We start from the raw sequence: 16,774 nt of genomic DNA on the forward strand, positions 1-16,774 counted from the left end.
GGATATTTATGACTGAAACATTAGGTCAGTGGTACTGACTAGTATATGATTATATTTTACCCAGTCTGAGACCTCTTGTTGATATCTACAATTTTAATTTCCCCAGAGAATCATCAGAGAAGATTATTTTTCAGGATGTGTAGAAGCTGATAAGTATGTTCCACTGGATTTGAATTCACCAACTCTTGCTACTGGAGACCTGAATCAGGGATTTGCATATAATTTGCAAATCATATTCTTGGCCACTCTGGTGGATACAAGAATCTTACCTGTGATTGCTTTTGACTCTGATCACCAATATCTTCTCTGAAAAAGAACTGAGTTAGATCTTAAAGGGTGCTACAGTTCAGCGAGCCCTGAATAAGCAGACAAAATAGTCCTAAATGTCTTCTCTCTTTTGTCATATCTTCTCTAAGCTCTGCCTCCGTGTCTGGCCATAGTCATGTTAGGCAATATGTGGCCTTCAAAATTTGATGTTGTTGGCAATGTTGGAATCTCTCCCTGACTATGAATAAACAGCAAAAATCTATGTACTTCCTCCCACAATCCCCCCAAACGCCTCCAGCAATCACGATGGTTGATCATAGCATCACAAAAGAGGAATTATTCCTTGAAATCTTACCCAGAACTTGCTGATGCATCTCTTCACCAGAAACTTCTGTTGTGCTATGTCACAAGACTCTCATCTTTATGCCTTCTGATTCAATATTTTCATGCAATAAAATCAGAGAGACTTCTTAGGTGCTGATGCTACTATTCCAGGAATGATACATTATACTGCTGTTTCTAACCAGCTCTAATAACAGTCAGTTATTTCAGCATCTGACTGAAGCAGGTGAGAAGCAGCTTGCTTAAAGTTGCATGCCAAGAAGGTTGAAGTTAGGCATAGAGACTCCGAGGGGCTAGCAGCCTTGGTTTTATCTTCTGAGATCGGTCCTTTCTGTCTGCTGGTTACCTATGTGATCTGCATTTCTGGATTCTTGATAGACATCACACTGGTTTGGGAACTGCACATAACAGTGCCTCCAGAGAAGGAATTCCACTGTCTCTAACTGACTAGGGTGTTAGCATCTCTTTCTGACTTTGGTTATCGCTTCATTGCTTCCTGATTGTATTTTTGCTATGCAATCTATCAGGGTTTTAAAGCATCAACCTAGAAAAAAGCTATGGCTGATGTAGAATTTAGTAATGATAATGGAATTATTTTTTTGTGTCCCAAGGTTTCTTTATACAAAAAGCACACAAGCTGAAGATCTTATTGCATATTTGAACGTGCTGATTGCATGAAGCTGTGAGAAAGCCTATGCCCGCATAGCACTGTTTGTTACTACAATAGAGCTGTATCGGGTGAAGCTGAGTAGTGCAAGACCCTGAGTATCTTCAAAGAAGGGGAGTGAAGCAAGACTGTGGAAATTGCTCATTCATAAACTAAGGAGAAGCAACATCTCTTTTTCCATTTCAGATGGAGAACTGGTTTATATGAATATATTCTCCCAAACAGCAAGACATATTCTTTTGTATACAATTATCAGTAAATGTAGAAAGCAAACTGCAGGTAATTCTGTCCTCCCTTGAAGACTGTCTAAAGAAAGATAATTAAACATGATGGATTTTCATCAGTTTTCAGATTTTAACTTTTTAGAGTTGTGGTGGAACAGGACCTGTAGTCCTTGTGCTCACCAAACTACTAAGTCAGTGAAAGTACTAGCAGTAATGATCAAATGGAGGTAATTCCTTCTGCAGCCTGCAATTATCCCCCTATATTTATTCCTATGTTTTATCATATTTCCTATGCTTTCGGAATACTTCAGGCACTGTTGATCTTTTGGGATGAATTGTTTCTGTAGGTGTGACACAGAGTTTTTGGCTGTTTTTTAAAAAAATTGAGCACTTAAATGCAGCAGTTTAGCAGCTGATATACAAATTTACATCCTAGAACTGTTTCAACTGGGAGAAGATGTAAGATATGAAAGCTGTAAAAAAGCATTGCTTTTTAAACAAAAGTACTAAAAATAGTCACTGTTTGTCAAATCACATTTTCAGAGAGAAAAAGCTATAGGGGAAGAGTGTTCAGTCCTAGCCCTTGAGCTGCATGCATTTCTCAGAAAATTCCAGTGCAACATCACGACATCAGCACAGTAATTCAGATATCCAGCTGTGAAAGGCCAAACTCTGAAGGCCGCTCTATAGCCCGGCTGTACCCTCAGCCCAGCCCTTTTGTTGGAACAGTGGGATCTCTGGAGAGCTGCTGCCTTCCAGTAATTCCCAGAGTTACCCATGTCTCTCTAGTCTTTGAATAAGCAGCATGTGTCTCATGATTCTGGGCCTCAGAACAATTTTTGTTATGAATTTCAGAGTCAAGAAGATGAGCAGAACATTAGCCCCTCCTGCTATGAGATCTGGAGCCTTTATTGTGCAGATGTATCCTCTTTAAGAATTTTTCCCTTTGTGAGGAGTCTCCTCACAAACATCGATACCTGACTTTGTAAGATCAAGCTTTTCAATCAGAAAAAATATTTCTTAAAAATGTTTCTTGCCCAAAGCAAATTATTAATTTTCTTGCCTTTATCATGGCTTGGACTAAAGATTGGAAATCTACAGTTGTTAAGGAAATAAATAAAAAAAATTGACAATAATTCATGCAGATTTTTGATCAAAATTTATATAGTTTTATTATTTTGATAGTATTGCTTGGTTTGCTGTTGCATTCATCGCCTCCTTACAGGATATAACACAAATCCACAGGATATTGCTGCTATGATACCAGTGACTTCTTCAAATCCTTTTAAACAATACTTCCATCTAAAGTTGCAATGGTTCTTGCTTGCTAGCTATATCTTTTTGAATAATCCTTAAAGATGCTTGTGTGAAAATATTATAATAATAATATAATAATATAGTAATACTGGTGGCCAGTAACCATCAGTTTTTAAGGTGGGGTAATTTGGGGGACTATAAAGCTGGAACTGGTATGCACATTTTTTTCCTTATAAAAGTGTTTAGTATTGCAAAGCTTTATGAATGTCTGCTTTATAAAGGTAAAGAACAAAGAACTAATAGGCTATGTTAGTCAATGTTCTCACATCAGACTCAAAATTGAAAATAGTGTGAAACCTGATCTGTACTAGCCATAGAGATCGCTCCCCTTTGCTCTCGGCATGAGGAAAAGAAAGGTGTGTTGTAGTTGCTTGCAATACACCTGGTTTAAATGAAAATAAAAGCTTCTTTTTACATTGTATCCAGCTTCAGGAACACACATAATTACAAAAGTCCTCCATTTCAAGCAGCTAAATAATAGTTTGAGTCTTATGTGAAATGCTGAGAGTAATGGTGGCAGACACTAAAATTGATCCTGAACTTTTCTTCAGGGACTCTGACCCAAGCTGCTATGCGATTAGTTCTGATTGGCTCCAAATCTTCAGTAAAATGTAATTGAATCACTGCAAATGCAAGGGAAATTACAGGAAGATCAGCCTGAAGGCCTGATAGTAGCATCTTGCGCTGCCATGTGGAACATTAGACTTTAAATTAACCCCTCACTCTTTTGGTTCTGCAAAATTTCGGGGAACTGCAGGAGTTTTTGGTAATTGCTCTGTTTCCCTACCCTGTCCCCTCTGGGGCCCAGTTTGGGGAGCAAGTAGTGCATTCTGCTCAGCTCTGAAACAGACTCTGAGAAGCTGGGATAGATGTGCTTCTCCTGAAAAATAGCCCTGGGGGCGGTTCAGGCTGCAGCTATTGCTGGTGCAAAGAGGACATAAAGGAAGAATGCAGCCTGTCATGAAATGGGGAAGGAAAAGCCAATCCCTACCTACTGCCTAGAGCTCCACTGTTGTTCTCTGAAGTGTTCCAGCATGGAGGAAAGCCAGATGGCAATTGTTTGGGGTGCAGAGTGGATGAAGGTTGTGTTCACCTGCATAATTGAGGACTTCAAAGGAAAATTAATGGGTAAATGTTGAGGCCTTTTTGATCCTGTGAACTGCAGATCTAATTTCCCTTACATGACAATGGAAAAATGACTTTGCGAGGTTTAATGTGTACTGGCAAACGCCTAGATGCTCCATCTGGAATGGAGCCCATTGTGCCTAAGGATTGCAGCACATATTGTGTTGTGTATAATGCCGTTTTCACTTATTTGCAGCAGAACCATGGCAGATGCCCATCCCACAAATGCTCAGTCGAAACACCTGCCTGGATACCCATTCAGCATACTACCGTAAGTCTGAGCCTTTTAATACAAAGATTTGAGAGACTGAAGGGTAAGTCTCTGTGTTTGGAGCAGCCCTGTCGCGTAAAATATGAATACTCAGAGCATTTGAGAAAGAAAGAATAGAAATGAATCCTAAGGCCAGAGTGAACTCCTTGGGAAGCTAGAGCTTGACTTAGCGGGGCTCCTTTAGAATTTCAGATTCTTCCGGAATTTAATTCATTCCATATGGAGCAATAGGGATTAGTGACAAGCATGGTGTCCTTGGTGCTGGTGTCCAACTCAGAGGGAGTATGGAGTTACTGTTAATTGCTGCAATTAACTCTGTGCTCATGACTGGGAGTCTGTTAGCTTTGCCTTGTCACAGACATAGTTTGTGGGAATTTGTTCATAAGCTCCCACGGGGTCTGCCAGAAACAGCCAAGCTGTCCCTAGACTCAGGTGCTGACACAAGGAAGGGAAGGTGCATCTTGTTTTTTCCCACATTCCTGTGGAAGAAAGAGAGATTTGTGTTTACAAGTGCTTTATGAACTAATATGTGGAATAATTTGCCCAGTGTAGGTAACAATAAATTTTGGGATGGTGGGCAGTGAGTGAACTTTAGTCTGCTGGATTTATAGGAAATGACCTTTGTAACATTCCTCCTCCTGCCAATTAGATAATTTCAGTGAGAGTTACTTCTAACTATCAAGAACGCAGTAATGTTTAAAGAGGAAGAAGAAACCAGGGTCAAGCTGACACTGTATTGTTTTATATCTTGTCTGAATATATATTATAGATAGACCCAAATTGCTGGGTGTTGGAAGTCAGAGTAGAAGGCTAACTGAATAGAGCTAAGATGATTTATCTCACCTGAGGAGTTGGCAAGATTTAGTTGACATTTTCTTTGGCTCTGGATCACAGCATGGTGTTGGTCCACAGCTATTAATTTGTCACCTTTTACGAGTAAAAGAATGAGAAACAAATTCAAGTTTTTGCTCTCCCTCAGTTTCTCGCTAATTTTGCAAGTGCTAGTAAACCCTGTGTCTTTGGCTGTCTTTACAATATGCTAAATTTAATGATATCATAGTTGTTCTTCAACTATATTAAAATAGACATACTTAAAATTATTGACTGAGGACAGTTGAGCTAATCAGATTTTTACTAGCTGAGGATCTAGCCCAGTGACTAATTTGTAACAGTTCTTAGTTATTTGTTTCCATCTTCAGAGGCTTTGGATTGACTTTGTGATGTGGCTAGAAAATTAGTAACCCTGTGTTCTGGCAGACCAAGGGCAAAGGAAACATATTTTATTGAGTGGCCCTTTGGGAGAAATCCGATTGATTTTCTTTGTTTATATTGAGAGGATTTCTGCATGAGCACAAGTATGGCAGTGTGGTGCCTTCAGAAATGGAGGTACACTGGGCATTTGATAGCAAAAGCAATCAAGTCAGAAGCATTTGCACTCAGTGATTTTAACTAACACAAAGAATTGACTCTTCAGATAGTGGCTTTAATGGTTTTCTTAAGTAAGAGAATTTTCATTACCATCTGAATGTTTACTAGGATATTTATTTCTTAAACCATCAAAAATAAATGTGTTTGGTTTGATTATTCTTTGTTTGTCTCTTGTTACACCAGGTATGTGTGCAGAGATAATTCCTATAGACTTGCTTTCTTGCAAAAAATGGTAACTGAGGATCAAACTTTGTTGTCTTTGTTAGCACTAGATGTGGTCTAAGATCTGAACAACCTCTGTGTTATTCTGAAATCATTACAGAAAGAAACTTACTATTACAGTTCAATCATTCACTTGGTTACAATTGTTTTTTGAATGGAGAGTACAACATGTGGTCCTTAAAATAATTGTTTACTTAGAGGTTCCTTTCATCTATATTTTGACTGATTATAAATGTTGAATGGAGTGACAGGAGCTCCACAAATACTTCATGCTTCTCTTGTTATCAAATTATTGTCTGTGCAGCCAACCAGACGTTTCTGTCTTCCTTATCTGTGTCAGATATTTCTAAGCATTCTTTACCATACTGCAATAGATTTCTTTTTATTGGGAATGCAATGCAAACAGTTGAGGAATATGAAAACAGAGGGAAACTAATTTCTCTTAGGTGGCCAGTGTTTTTCACCATCTGATTTGGACAGTATTTTTAATTACCTTTATTTTATCTGAGAAGCATACCTGTAAAATGTCCTCACTTGACAGAAAGCTGATTAATAAAATGACTAAAAATTTTCCAGTGATGTAACAAAGTACATTACCTGCTATGAAGAAAGGTCCTAAAAAGAGCAGAGGTCTGGCCATCTGTGACTATTCCATCAGAAGACCGTGCTGTGTCCTTGGATCCCTCTCAAGAGCAATGTAGGGAACAGTGTCAAATAATGAAGGAAAAACAAGATAGCAAAAGGGGTATCCTCCTTCAGACAGTTTACTGTCTGCATTGGCTGGGTTTCTCTCTCCCTCTTTCTCAGCAGTTTTTATAAAAAGCACTGTGTCCTCTCTTGGGAATGCCTTTCCCATATAATGCAAGAACCAGGAGATCTGGCAGCATTGCTGTTATGTAACAGTCTGATTTTTTTGCAGTCCCTAATTTACTATCTTTTTTGAATTTGCTGATGATTCTTGCAATTAAGATTCTCAATTCTGTTTGGCAACTCACCATCTGCAAAAGAGGGCATAAGTGAACACTGGCTTTCTGTGCCTTCACAACGTCCTTAATTAGATTCATTTTAAGTCTGAGAGTTTTAATCAAGGGAATTACCTAAGGGTGGCTTTGTCTGCACTTGCACTTTTAGTCATGTCTTCCAAAGGATTTGTAGTGTTTGATTATAAAATACTCCAAAAGGAGTTCACTGCGTAGCTCCTTAGCATACTAAACCTTCCTATCACAGGGGCTGCTTGCTAGCTAGATTCATTATGCAGAGATAATGAAGTATCACAGGGTGCACCTGTGTTGCAAAAATATTTGGGGTTGTCTTTTCCACCCAGCTCTGTAGACAGCGCTTCATGAGTACAGCATTCAGCGTAAACATTGACCTTCTCTCACCTTTTGCTTTTCCCTGCTGCAGTCTTTAAAAAGCTCCTCGGCCCACCTTCCCAGCCCCCCTCCACCAAAAGACTCCCTTTTTGTGAGTTATCTGCTACTAAGAAGCAACAGGAGAAAGTGGCAGAGGGCATCTGGGGCACAAAAGGCAGTGGTTTTGTTGTGTGCCCTAAGCCACTGCTTTGCAGAGCCTTGTTCAATAACGGCTCTCCTCCAGGTTAGCAGAAGGGGACAACTTCCAGCCAGAGATTTGGAGGACAGGGGAACCTGAACGAAGGTCCTCACAGAGGACATGAAGTAGCTGTGCATCCCATGATAGCTCACGGGCTGCAGTTTTACTGCAGAGGTGGCACATAGGTGCTGCACTTGGTGGGAATTCAGAGCAATTTGGGACTGCTGGCCACTTGGCAGCTGAGCCTTATGTCTTTCTGTCCCTCAGTTTACCTGTATCCATAAAATGAGGATAGCAAAAGTCACTCGTTTTTGAACACTGCATACACGTGCAGTGTATTATTGTTCTGTTAACAGTGCATGGAAGAAGATGTTAGTCTAGCCCCGTCTTCTCCCAGTTTATTGGGAACACTGGAGGAACAGGAATGCACTAAGAGGTAGCATACCCTGCACAATATATGATTGTAGCCTGATCTGGGAGTCCAGCCCATAATCACTTCTGGTTAAAACTAATCAAGGTTTTTACATTCAGACTCACTTCACAGCAGATGTTTTAAAGAAATTCAAACTTTTGTAACACGCCTGTATGTTAGTTCTAGTGGTTGTGCTCTATGTAAAGAATGCTCTGAGAGTATATTGCACAGTGGAGCCAAGCAGAAATGTATTGAAACATGCATATTCTGTTCTGTTTTAAGGTGATGAGTCTAGAAGAATCGTTTCTGAAATCAATCTTGCTCTCTTTAAACACAAAACAAATAAATGGCTCTGGCTAGTCTCTACCCTCTCTTGGGACTTCATATTGTGCTTTGTAATTATGTCGCTTTCTCTCCTGTGTAGATGTGCTCTATAAAATAAATAAATAGCTATGCACTCCAGAAAGTGCCTTTTGCAAGGGCTCTCTCTCTCTCTTTGAGCTTTAAGTCTTTTTCTATTAAAATCCTGTTGGCTAATAAATTCCACAGACAATCCGGGTGGTGGGGAATGTTTTTTGTGGCTAATATGTGAAATATTTGAAAACTGAGCTATTAATACAATGCTCTGTTCTTGTATCTTTCACCTCCAAGTTGATGTTAATGGAAAATTTTGAGTGCTAAAACTGACTTTTATTTTTAAAAGAGATATTAAAATAATAAAATACATGTTTTTGCTAGGCCACCATATTCCTACAGTTCTTCATCCCAAGGCCTTCTTTGCCCCTCCTTGCCCAGTGCTCAGAGCAATTTACTGTCCACCTCTTTCTTGTTTAAAAAGGTTGCCTGTACTCTGCACTACTGTGAGTCTGTTACCAATTGCCAGCTGCTAAGCAGCTTTTTAAAATATCCGCTTAAATCCCTCTTCCCCTTGGGTAAGCTCTCTGATGTCTCCTTCTCAATTGCATCTCCCCCTCCTCCCTGCCCCCCCCCCCCAGCCTTCCCTGGCAAAAAATGTTGTTCCTATTGTTGTTGCCTGTAGCTTCGGGTTGTGAAGAGTTACAACGTATCTCCTATAATCGGACGTATGGATTCAGTGGGGAAAGTTCCAGCCAAAGTAAGGTAGTGTTGGATTAGTAGCAAACCATGGCGCATCTCAGCAGGGCAGCAAATGCTTCATGCCTGGATAGATCCAGGCAGATGCTAGCAGTAGTATGTGCTAACAGAAGGGACTGGCTTGGGAGCAAATTTTGAGAGAAATAGGGCAAAAGAATCCAGGTACTCCTCTATTTTATCAAAGATAGGGAAGAAAGGGGAGAGAAGAATGGTAATGGTCCCTTGGCAATGAAATATGTATGCTTAATTTATGACATATGTGATCCTTCCTCACATTTCTGTTAATGTGATCCCAGTGGAACCAAAAAAGGGGTTTCACAATTGCAAAAGAAGCTCAGAAATCCTTCAGGTAAGGTGGTACTTCATTAAAAAAATTAGTATAATATACATTAAGCTGTACAAAACCATTATCTGCAGATGGACCCCACATAGTTGCTTGACATCACCATCAGGAAACATTTTGCATGACTTATTTACACTGAGTAATCTCATTAAGCACACATTAGGATTGCTGTCTTTATCATTTTATTTATTTTATGGGAAGCACCAAGATGTTACTACAGCAGTCCCAGCCACAGAACTGTAGCATTGCATAACTGAGAACAAGATATTTATAACTTGATTGTAGAAATTTTCTTTAATTTGAAAGTTGGCATTGATCTGTATGACAGCATTTACTTAAGAGTAAACTTTTACAGGAAAACAAACATAGTTTTAACTACTTAAAATTCTTGCAACTCATAAAGCTTATGAGATAAACAATTTAAACAAAAGTTGATATTCTTCTGGTCACTATTTTAAAATTCTGTTTTAAGTCCTGGTTTATCCATGCAATATTTTTGCACACTCACAGAAATTTAAAAATAATATGCACATTCAAACTTTGCAGTATTTGTTACTTACTATTCCCAGATAAAAAGCACTATTGGACTATAGTCTTTCTGGTAACATATAAATAACTTAGGGGTTAAATATCCCAGTGGTGCTGCTATCCCAAAACTACACTCTATTTACATGGAGAATTCGATGCTCAGGTCAAACAGGAGTGATTCAAATATTCTGAGTTTATGAAGATATACACAAGAAAAAGGTTAGCTCCACTCTTAAGTTACACCCTGCAATAACCCAGAAATATGACAAATATGATTGCTTCTAGAGTATTTCTAGAGGCCAGTTAGGTGAGCTAAATTGTTTATATTATTTTTCTCTTATTGTTGCTGCAGAGTAAGTGGAGTCAGTGATTTAATTTTTTGAGTAAATAGAACATGTTCATCATATAAATTAAAAAAGGGTATTTGTATGTAACCAAAGGGTGAAACGTGGCTCATGTGGAACAGTAGGGCTGTGATTCATGGTTCAGTAATTCATGCCACAATAATATCTAGGCACTGCACCTTGGCAAGGAGTTTCGTTATGCCAGGCACTGTGGAAATCTATAGAAGAAACTTGTGGCTGAAGCAGTCATGGAAGACAAAGGGTAGGAACTAAGCATTGTTTGTCAATATTTTACAGAGATGCTGAAAGCGAAATCCATGTGTCCAGGTTTATGTCAATGAAGAGCTATAAGCACTTTTGAGATGCAGTTCATCTTAAGGCTGGTCTTTAAAGTAGGTCAGATGAATTGGGCTGTTGAAGGGCATGTTTCTCTTGATTAATGAATGATAAAGAAAACCTACACAACCATCTGTGATGTAGGTGTCTGAACTGAAGTATGTATCCCATGCCAGAGGATTTCCGCAATGTTGCAAAGGTTTGCAGCAAAGTGGTGACCTACACTAGAGACTCCGCTGTGAGACTTTCCTTCTAGGCTACCTCAATGCAAGTAATTCATTAGATCTACCCTTGTATGTGACCTGCCTGCCCTGACTTCCAGGCAAAATGCAAATGAATGCAGGATTGAATCAGGGCACAGCCTAAACCGTAGGAGTATTACTGCATCTCACATAACCCTGTATTATAACAACTACCTTTTTTCCTTAATACCTTGGGAAAAAAAATCTATTTAACCATAATAGGCCATATGTTTTAGTGGCATTTTCATTTGTGCCTTTAGATTGTAAATCCTGTTTATTCGTTCAGTACATACTGTGTAATGCCATTTACACTTACAGGGCATTAGAAACCTAGAGGTCTCTCTTTATCACATAAGTGGCTGTGAATGGCCGCCTTAGTAAATGTGTTCTCCAAAGATTTATTCCTGAAAAGTTCTGAATGCCTCCTGTGATGTGCTTGAGGGACCTCCCTACAGCCCTGTTGATATCACTCACATGTCACTAGGAATGAATACAGGAATTCTGCCCTGGGACTGGGGCAGCCTTCATCTTGTGGAGGTGTTCCATAGGCATTTCTGCAGAAAAGAATATAAAAAATGTCTTCAACTGAAAATGGAAATTATTCTTCCCTGTACAATGCTCATACCTCTGTTGTTTGGGGCTTTATTGCAGTTAGGAACAGTCATGCAAATTAGGATTTTTTTGCTTTGATTGTTTGTTTTGGGTCCTCTAGGGAAGCAAGAAATATAAATGGGAAAATGCCTGTAAACCATATAATTAATAAACTGTGTTTTGTCACAGGAAGACCATGCATTTTAGGTCTGAATGTCCTGTATTTTCAGAGTATTGAAAATCAGAGCTGCAGTTCTCCATACAAGCAGGCCTGAGCTGCATCATCCCTTCATGGATCTGAGCCTTGCCAGAAACCAAAGGTGTTAGCTCAGCCCTATTTGTTGATGACTTTTGGTGTCTGAATGAAGCTTGTGTATGCATCTCTGCAGGTCAGTGTCCCTATGTGAATTTTTCTGGATGGACACATGCCATTCCACCAAGTATCATCATTTTGTATGAAGTCTCAAGGATAAATATTTGTTCAAAGTGTTTAACTTATCAATTTTGAATTCAGATATATCCTATCAATCACTCCTACAATATTTTTTCATATGACCCACAGTAGGCCTACCTCTTCTCCCTCACCTCGAGAGGTACTTTACTGAATTTCCTTTGTATCTGAGCATCTCAGGGTGTTTATCTGTTGTCACAAGATCCTTGTGAAGAAGTTAGGACAAACTATCATCCTCATTTCACAAATGAGAAGGAGAAACAGACAGGCAGAAAACACATGTCATGTACATAGTACAGAGATACACTGAGCCTGTCAGTTCTGTAATCAGTGCTGTCACATCAGGGCAGCACTGCACCCAAGTTAATTAACCTGTGACAGAGCTAATTAGCCCATGCATGGTAACATGTCTTTGTAAACTATTTTACTGTGCCAGGCAACTGGTCAGATCTTGGAACAACCTTCGGGAATTGTAGCAAAGCATTACATTGAATGGGGTAGACCTGTCTGCAGACGTCTATGACAGAGCAGGACATTATCCTTTTGTGGAAAGGAAAGAGACTTTTTTACAAATATTTAACATCATGGGTAATTGAGTAACTTGAGGGAGGGATTTTGAGATGTTTTCATTACAATCTGGGCCACCCCTTTGCTTAGTTGTTAGCCTCCAGTTTGGGAGCTGTGCTCCAGCTGTAGAGCAATGGGACAATCAGTGTGTAGGAGCAATGAGGTCAGCAGTCTGCTCTGCTTTGACTGTCTTTACTGAGGGAGACCTGAGTTTCAGGGGCAGCTACATTTAGAGGCAATGCCTTCTGTATTCATTTGAATTGTTTTTAATGTATGGTGTAAACACCAAAAGTAGGATGCCATATAATCAAAGAAAAAGTAAATACACAAAAAGGCTGAAGGCTTTACTTCCACAAATGCATATAAAATGTAGGTATTTTTTATAGAGACACTTAAATACCTCATTCTTTATGCCTCTAGTACTGCCTCCTGAGCTTGTCCCAGCTGTACTTATCTCTGCACTGGGTCTGTGCTACATAAATAATTCTCTGGCCTTATCTCCAGCTAATCTAAACATGTTGGTGTTCAACTCCTATCCTTTTTCGCTGTCCCGTCTGCATCTCAATCTGACCGCTCTGTAGTACTCCCTTCACTGGGAATTCCTGAGTGAAAGCTGGGCCTTGAAGTTAGTTTGGGGATGGTGTAAGGGAAAGGGAACGCTCTTCCTTATTTCAGTGCTCTCTTTCAGCCACAGAATAGCTCTTATATTTCCTTCTTTCCTGCTCAGTCTTTACTTCCATAGTTCTTAAAGAGGCCTATCCCATCTGGATAAATATTTACTGTTTTTAAACCGTTTATCATTGTAGGATCAATAATTAGATAAACCAGTTATGAGTGAAGAGTAGTAATTTCTATTACTGGGTAGCCACCTAGGTATAATTTAATGTCATGACAGTAGCAGAATGGCAATATTGGATTAAAGGACAGGGAATAACCCTTGGGGGATTGACTACAATCATTTGTTGTTACAGGAAACACTATCATATAGTACCTTGCTTATGAATTTGGTGATGATTCGCTGTCACACTTCTAACTTCCACTATAATCCTGTGTTGGTCACTGCTACTGGATAAATATGGTAAGACAAAGTGCTACACACAAAAAACCTTTCTTTAAAGATTAGTCTTAGTTAAAAAGCCAGGTGAATTACTCACCAGAGAATTTGTAATTTACCTGATTTGTTCCCTTCCTATAAAACAAGATTACATATCCTGATTTGTTGTATGTATGCATGTATGTATGCATGCTCTTGATTTTAAGCTCAGTCAAGGCCAGTCTGCTAACAAGCCAATTTATGTTACATTTGACACTAACACACTGAATCTATGTAGTTGGTTCATAGAACTTTAGACTGGCCATAGCAGATCAGAACAAAAGTCCCAATGGATCTTTGTAGCTCTGTAGCTGATAGAGGTCCGTGTCTGATACCTAGAGATAAAGTGTGATACCACATCAAGTAGAGAGTCATATTTCCCTCGGAATACCTTTCCTACTTCCAGCAATCAGCAGTTTAGAGACTTATTAACCTTGCGGTTACAGATGGGCAATTACTTTTGATAGACCAGAACTCATTAAAATAAGAACTAGATAAGTGGAACAAAATTCTACTGGCAGATTTGATAGAGTAAATCTGGATTTGCACTGGTGTAACAGGCCAGGGTTTGGTTGCTCGGTCTCTTCCTTGCTAGTAAAAGTAGTTAAACCTTGAAAGTTTAAATCCTCTCCTGGATTTTTTATTAAAGAAAAACTGGTATGATAATAACATCTTAGCACTTATTTCAGCAATTCTTAACTGTAGTAATGTAGGTTTTTACTTATCACATATATTCTTATCAGTTTTCCAGTGTAGTAGCTTATTCTTACTGAATATAATCTGATCAGCTATGCATTTTCTCCTTCTTTAGATATGTTCATGAATAGAGCTTTTAGACATTTAAGGAGTGATTTAAACAATGATTTTTTTTCTGCTATCTTTCTTGAAATTCAAATTGCAACTAACTTTTTGGAACATCAGTTCTATGGAAACGCAGCATCTTATACAGTATAAAGTGTGTTTGATCTTTCTATTTTTATTATTTATTATCCTTTGTCTTTTTGTATATTATTTGCTGCATTGTGGCTGATATGAAATTGTGGAGCCCTTCTTGCAAGGTTATTCACAGTCTTTCTTTTCTTATGAACAATAGGTCCTTGTATGAGACTTTCTTCTGTTTTGGTGAAATGAATGGCAAACTTTATTTTTAAATGCAAGTAGAGGAGTCTCCTCTAGTTTATCACCCCTGAAAATCCAAGAATTTGAATTAGCATTGTGGATTTGTAGCAGGATACAGTAATAGTTTAGCATCTTGTGTGTTTATTGGGTTCTTAGATATGCCTAACTGCTGTTAAGGAGTAAACTCCCAGAAAAGTGAGTATATTAAATGGTCTTTTTACTAAACCAAGCTTAACATCTTTATTCAGTCATATATGATTACTTTACTACCTTCATTTGGTGTTTAGGACAAGGAGGTGGAATGCTATTTTTTATTTCGACTATTTTTAGTAACAGTATTCTGCAGAATCACTACAGCTAATTGGGAGAGAGTGAGCAGTTTTACGTTCTGGTTTGTAGATAGTTAATGGAATTGTCAGCTAATTTCTGTTCCTTTCTACTGGTAAAGGCACATAAATTTTACAAAATCCTGGTTGCTTTGAGGCAGAATCGGACAGGGATGAAGTATCTATGAGTTCTTTCAAAGGGCTCTGAGTTCTGCCTTGTTCTCAATGTAACCTAAGAAAAATCATGTCTGTTTCTTGGTTTCATCAAACTAGACATAGTACATTTGTTACCTTCCTAAGTTTCTCTGAGATCTATTAATGTGTAAAATATTGCATAACAGTGTGATATGATTTCAGATTCCTTCTTTAATTTTCCAGGGCCAATGTTTAAAACCTTTTTATGAGGATGTAGGAGAAACTTACTGAAAACCATGTATTTTATTATATAACAGATCACCTCACATTGTTTTATTTGGGGCAGGACAGAAGGCTGCTTTGTGGGAGTTGGGTTTTTGGATGCAAAACCAAATCGTTGGCATAATAACGTATTTTACACTCTTATGTTTATGAATTCATGTAATATAGATACAAGTTGAAGCTATCAATATTCAAGGTGATTTAAACATCATTGCTTTAAAATAGTGTAGCTCTAAAGCATAAAATAGGAAATGCTTTTTTTTTTAATAAATGTTCTGAAGCCTTTTATTTAGTCTTTTATTCAGTTTCTTGCTACAGTATTCTTCATACCTTTTCTTCTTAGTTTATTATTTCCATTTATTCATCAGTGATTAAAGAAATCGTCACACCTGCAGAATCCTCAAATTTGTCTTGCTTTCTGAACAGGAGCCAGAAGACCCCAACTGTCACAAAATTGAAAAGGCTGGCTAATAACAAGCAGCTATTTGTTCTTTCAGCTGTTGTCTAAATAGCAAGAGTTACCATGAAACACTCTCCCTAACTGTAAATCTACTAGACAGGGATGCATCAGAGTATTGCAAAGGCCTGGGTCCACTTAAGCACTTTAACAGCTATAATATGGTTTGGACAAAATTTAAGTTTCCAGATTCAAGTAGGCAATTCATAATGCCTGTGCCCATTTGTGTCCTTCTTGTGTCCTCACTGCTTAGATATCTCCTAGTTTTAGGCACCAGAGTTTTCATAAGTAAATTCCCCATCCTTTCCGCAGAAGCTGTGATATGGTGGAACCAGGAATACAAGAATTATGGGCCAGGGAAAGAGAGGAAGAGGGAGCTTGATTGATCTGTGTATTACAAAAGATGTTTTATTGAGAGAGTGAAGACATGGCTTTTCATCCCTATTCCAGGGATTGTTATGTATTTGGCAGTCAAGTATCAATGGATAAAATCTGTGAGCAGGTTGGAGAAGGTGGCTCCAGGAGCCCAGGAAATGCCATTCCCAGAGGATGGAGTTGAGCTTGTTGTCTTTTTCTTTCATTTTTTGTTGTACAGCTGGCCACCTTTCACAGATAGGATGGAGATTTCTTCTGTCTGGGTCTTATTTATTGCTGCTGATTGCAGCACTCACCTGGGAGGTGGGAATGTGGATTTGACCTCCAGAGTGAGGCTAGCTTTGAACTCTGAACTTCTGGTGACAAAAATGTAATTATATTAAGAACATCTTGTCTTTCGTCCATCTTTTTAAGGGGAAAGAATGAAGCAGTCATTTCTACCCAAAGGGACAGCTTAGGCATGTAAGTAGCAGAGAGGGCTTTAGATCTTGAATCTCAATCTCTTTTATGTACACAAATCAGGCAGGCACCTACAGTAGGAGACAGGGAATTTCAGAAATATCCTTTTCTGTGCCTTCATACTGGCATTCTCCCCTGCCTCTAGTCAATGTGTTGCTTTTTGTGAATTTTATTATTAGCTATTTTC

The 16,774-nt window shown here is 38.7% G+C and overlaps 1 protein-coding gene across 1 annotated transcript in view; it reads left to right on the forward strand.

Moving 5' to 3' along the window:
* The window catches only part of DLG2 (discs large MAGUK scaffold protein 2), an 856,812-nt gene that overhangs the window by 8,186 nt on the left and 831,852 nt on the right, over positions 1-16,774 (forward strand). Inside the window, exon 2 of the mRNA XM_013943075.2 lies at positions 4,139-4,213. Coding sequence (XP_013798529.2) covers positions 4,139-4,213 — 75 coding nt within the window. The remainder of the gene's footprint in view (positions 1-4,138; positions 4,214-16,774) is intronic.

The sequence above is a fragment of the Apteryx mantelli genome, chromosome 1, assembly GCF_036417845.1.
Source record: "Apteryx mantelli isolate bAptMan1 chromosome 1, bAptMan1.hap1, whole genome shotgun sequence".
NCBI classification, from domain to species: Eukaryota; Metazoa; Chordata; class Aves; order Apterygiformes; family Apterygidae; genus Apteryx; species Apteryx mantelli.